Source organism: Haliotis cracherodii, unplaced genomic scaffold (genome assembly GCF_022045235.1).
Source record: "Haliotis cracherodii isolate W230 unplaced genomic scaffold, xgHalCrac1.p SCAF_6, whole genome shotgun sequence".
NCBI lineage: Eukaryota > Metazoa > Mollusca > Gastropoda > Lepetellida > Haliotidae > Haliotis > Haliotis cracherodii.
Window position 1 is genome coordinate 13,862,722 of NW_027266319.1, and position 4,861 is coordinate 13,867,582.

Here is a 4,861-nt window from a genome sequence, read left to right on the forward strand (position 1 = left end):
TCATCAGATCATTCGAAAAGGACCTCGGCACGAAAACGCACTCGTGACCCGTCCCACCCGAAAAGACTATCGTACCGTGTACGACAAGCGACGTGTCGTCTACGACGAAACCACAGGCCTACCTGTAGACACGCGCCCCTTTGGGTACAGAGACGACTTTCTATAATTTTTTTGCATGACAAGGGGATCGAAACTGAATCGACATGAACCCCTTACAGAAAAAAAAAAAAAAACGGATCGAAATCGGACCAATCCGAAGCCAGGGTTGTCGACCAATCAGAGACCGTGCTCGAGCCATGGTGGGCTCTGATTGGTCGAACCGAGGTTGTGCTTTCTCTCTCACGCTACAAGCCTAACCCTATGGAAAAGAAACACAAGGGTCGGTCCAGTTTGGAAAAATGGAGACTCAGACCAGACACCGGAACGGACCAATCAGAAAGCAGGACCTCCGTGGCTTTTAATACGCCCGATGCTCTCCGGTCATCACTTTTCACTGAACGGACCAAGCAACCACATCGCCCCCCTCTGATTGATGTTCCTCACGTTGTGTTGGTTGTTGGCGTTTTATCTGGAAGAAACACGTGTTTGGAGAGAGTACCATCAAGTGTTGACACACCTCCGTGAAGACTTGGAAAGAAACAACAACGAACAGAACATCCGGACAACATCATGTCGAAACGATTGAATGACAAGACACGAAGCGACATGAGTGGCCAAGGAAGCAGTGGAGATGGGAACGGTGACATGACTGCTGAACTGTGGGGTGAAGTGTACGACTTGCTGTGTTTAAAGATGAAGACCGACGACGCGTACGCCAAGTTACGTGCGAAGGGCGACAACCTGATGTGCGAACAGATACGTTCAAAGATGAGGAAGCTGACTGAACCCGAGAAAGGCACATCGAAGAAGACGATAAAGAAGATCCAGAAGAAAAAGACAAGCAAGCCCACAGTCGTTGTGGTCCCCACAGCAGCAGCAACACCCACCACCACCACCACCACCACCACCACAGCAGCAACAGCAACAACGGCTGCAGCGACTACAGACATCGAAACGATGGGGACATCCTTTTTGAAACCTGCAACGCCTGCAAAAAGACGATCACGGAAGAAATTATCTCTGAAGATCTCTCCTCAAGAACAGCTGTAAGTACCCTTGCTCTTCTTTGTCTCAGTCATTCTTGATGTGATTCATATTCATGACCTATTCCTATGATAAATGGACTCTGTCCTATGATTGACAGGACCCCTGATGTCAGTTCAGTCCAGGGCGTGCTAGAACAGTGGTGGGAACAAACCCCTCGGGAGCCCACCTATTCACCGAATGCCCCTGCTGTGACGATGGCGACGGGTGACCGTGAGGATCATGAAGCGCTCAAGCTGGCCACTCTCCCTTCCATGGATCTGGACACGCTCCCCCTGCTTGAGGCTTCTTGGTCACCAACATCCCCGGAAGATGTTCATGTCTACTCCTCAGGTACGCCCCTGGTTTGCGATGATAATGAAGATGACAACGACGTTGGCCTGGATCCTTATGGAGAAGCTCAACTCACTCCCCTACAACGCGGATGTCGTATTTGCCGACACAACAACATGTTAAGATACATCAGTTGCAACAGCGGGCAAGTGATGTGTCATACCTGTGGTCTGGAGCTCATAGACTGTACTTGTAGTATGTTGACCTATGACCGCATAATGACACATGATGACATGCCTATCACATCTGCTGAGGATCACATCTTATGGTGATCCTCCTCTTCACTCGAAGAACTTGTCAACACGTAAGCTGCAACCGTGATCAAGTGATGTGTCATGTCTGTTTCAGGGAGACCATAGACTGTACGTGTTGAACGGATGGACCTCTCACAGGGTTGAGGGAGGACCACCTCTTATGGGCTTGAAGATGGAAGAGGAAAACGTTGTCGCGTTATTGTTGTTGTGGTTGTGGTTGTTGTAGGGACATGCAAAGCACTCCCTCCTCCATTGACTTTTCGTATTTCCATTGTATCTGGTTGTGATTGGTTTTTTTTTCATGATTAAACAGTGATTGATTGAACTGACTCTTTGTGTCTTGATTGATCTCAACTCCAATAGAGTGCCGAACCGAGGGTAGAGGTTGAGTTGAGATGTCGTTGACGTTGTCTGTCCGTCTGTCTGTCTGTGCATCTGTCATGTCAGTGCACACCCAAGTGTAAAATTAAAATAAAAAATAGATAAAAGAGAAAGGCCATGCTTGAAAGATCAGCTGCCTGGTGTCGGTCATTCCAGTACGCATCGATCCCCACACCCCCTCCCCGTGTACCATGTCATGTCATGGATCGTGTCACGAATCATGCCGTGTGTCCGTCAACCCAAACACAGGATGACGTCACGTGATGAGGTGAAGGAGGTGGAAGCTAAGGTCATGACCTTCCGTGGAAGGGAGTAGGGTGGAGAGTTTCATAAAAGCAGGCGAACCCTCAGACCTTCTTTCAGTGAAGTCACCGTCATCATGGAGCAAAGACGTTCTATGAATGCCATGTCATCCTCCCGAGATGTCGTCACCGATTCCGAGTGGGTGTCTGAAAAGGCGAGAGAACAAGAAGCGAGAAAACGTTCCCTCTTTAGGGACGACACGTGGCGACTCAGTGACATTCTGGAGGGACCTTTTCCTTCTTACACCCTGTGTCATCCTTCTCATCCTCACTATGATTCATTTCAAGAACGTCTGAGATCTTTTAAAACGTGGCCTCAACAGATGACCCAGACCCCGTATGACATGGCCATGGCTGGCTATTTCTATCCAGGACAAGGTGATTGTGTGACCTGTTATTGCTGCGGTGTGGCACTCCGCCAATGGGAAGCCACAGACCAACCCTGGAAAGAACATCTGAAGCACGCCAAAGTGCCCTGCGAATACTTGTGTGTGTTTTGTCCTGATGGAGAAGTGAACGAAAAATACAGACGTTTGGTGTCCCAAGAAGCACGGAAGAGAAGAGTCGAGTGTCTTGTTCACCCCAAGTGACAACGTTTCTTTTTTCAAAGTGTACAGACGTTCATACCCCCAGTGTTCACAAAAGTCACAGGGACGGTCCCCCCTCATCCTGTGACTTTTTGTTTTGCGGTGTTGGTTCATGTGAGCGAGGGGATTAAATTTTTTTTAAAAACTCATAGTCGTGTTCTGTGGTCTGTAGGATGAAGAAAAACAAAACAGGATCGAAATGCACACCCCGATAAAAAAAAACCGGATCGAAATTGGACCAATCCGAAGCCTGGGTTGTCGACCAATCAGAGACCGCGCTCGGGTCATGCGGGGCTCTGATTGGTCGAACCGGGGTTGTGCTTTCTCTCCCATGGTAAAATCCATTTCCTATGGAAAAGAAACACAGGGGTCGGTCCGTTTTTGAAGACCGAGGTGCAGACCAGGCACCGGAACGAACCAATCGGCGGCGCGGCCTGGGGAACCAATCAGGAAGCAGGGTGTCAGTGACTCTCCTATAAAAAACCAAACAAGAGCGAAGCCACTCACACACTACATTCTGTGAAACCCATCATGCCACCTCGATACAATTGTATGAAGTGCCAGACCGACAGTCACAGTTACCTGTACTGCCCTGAAGTGACATGCCTCGAGTGTGGCACTCAAGGTCACCGTCACTATGTCTGTCCGAAGATGAACAGTCAAGAGAAGCAGGAGAATCGGAACCTGGGTCCCTGTTACAACTGTGAAGCCATGGGTCATTTCGCTGCAGATTGCCCAGAACCCAGTCGAAAGAAGACTTCCCATCGCCTGGACCACTGTTACAACTGTCAAGCCCTGGGTCATTTCGCTGCAGATTGCCCAGAACCCAGTCGAAAGAAAACGTCAGCAACACCGTCCACGTCGACACCCGTGACACCCGTGGCACCCGTGACACCCGTGACACAAGTGGTTCATCTCATCGAAGACGTGCACGTCGATGTCCTCGACCTAAAAGAATGCCTCGCACAACTCCGGGCGGACATCACACCTCTTGTAGAGAAAAGAAAACGGGCCAGAAGCCTCTCAAGAAAGCACGCTTCAAAGCGCCGACGACACCTTCAGTCCGAGGATGAGATGGAAGTAGAGGATGAAGAAGAGAGATCATCTGAACAAAGTGACTAACGCATGGGGTCATGCTACCCCACTGTTTTTTACCAGTGTCCCATCGTTTGCAGTTTTTCCAGTGTTCCAGTGTTCCAGTGTTCCTGACGTTTCCTGTCGTTTCCAGTTTCCAGTTTCCAGTTTGTTTTCCAACGGCCCTTTTCAGGGCCACCCATCTCTCCCGAAAGACAACTTTCCTCCTTTGCTTTGACGACCCTCCCACCCACCCACCCACACCATGAACCCGTCTCCTCCTCCTCCTCCTTTCCTCCCTCCCTCCCTTCACCACCACCACCCTCCCTCCCTCCCTCCCTCCCTCCCTCCAACACCGCCACCCCCTGGAGGCGCGCGCCACCGGACACGGAAGCGCCACCCTCGTGGAGGCGCGCGCCTCCGGACACGGAAGCGACGCCCCTCTTGGAGGCGCGCGACTCCGGACACGGAAGCGACGCCCTCTTGGAGGCGCACGCCACCGGACACGGAAGCGACGCCCTCTTGGAGGCGCACGCCACCGGAAACGGAAGCGACGCCATCTTGGAGGCGCACGCGCAGAGTCCCATCATGCACTGCGCAGGTCACGTGACCGGAAGTGACGTCACAGAGGATGTGCCGCCATCTTGGTTCCATAATCCTGAGTGGTTCCATAATCCTGAGGGGGTTCTATACCGCAGTACTTAACTACTTTGGTAGATACTGAATAGTTCTATAAGCTACAGTTATAAAAGGCCAGATAAGCTATTGCGAATTGACTATCAATTTA

The 4,861-nt window shown here is 50.8% G+C and overlaps 1 protein-coding gene across 2 annotated transcripts; it reads left to right on the plus strand.

Moving 5' to 3' along the window:
- Nucleotides 1-350: 350 nt before the first annotated feature.
- On the plus strand, nt 351-1,991 carry LOC139445838 (uncharacterized). Of its 2 annotated transcripts, XM_071227066.1 has the most exons (3): nt 351-1,145; nt 1,244-1,476; nt 1,825-1,991. In XM_071227066.1, the coding sequence occupies exons 1-3, from the start codon at nt 670-672 to the stop codon at nt 1,833-1,835; spliced, it is 720 nt and encodes a 239-aa protein (XP_071083167.1). In that variant the 5' UTR covers nt 351-669; the 3' UTR covers nt 1,836-1,991. The 2 variants fall into 2 exon arrangements, with proteins under 2 accessions (XP_071083167.1, XP_071083166.1); XM_071227065.1 differs by having other exon boundaries at nt 1,244-1,991.
- The last annotated feature ends 2,870 nt before the right edge of the window (nt 1,992-4,861 follow it).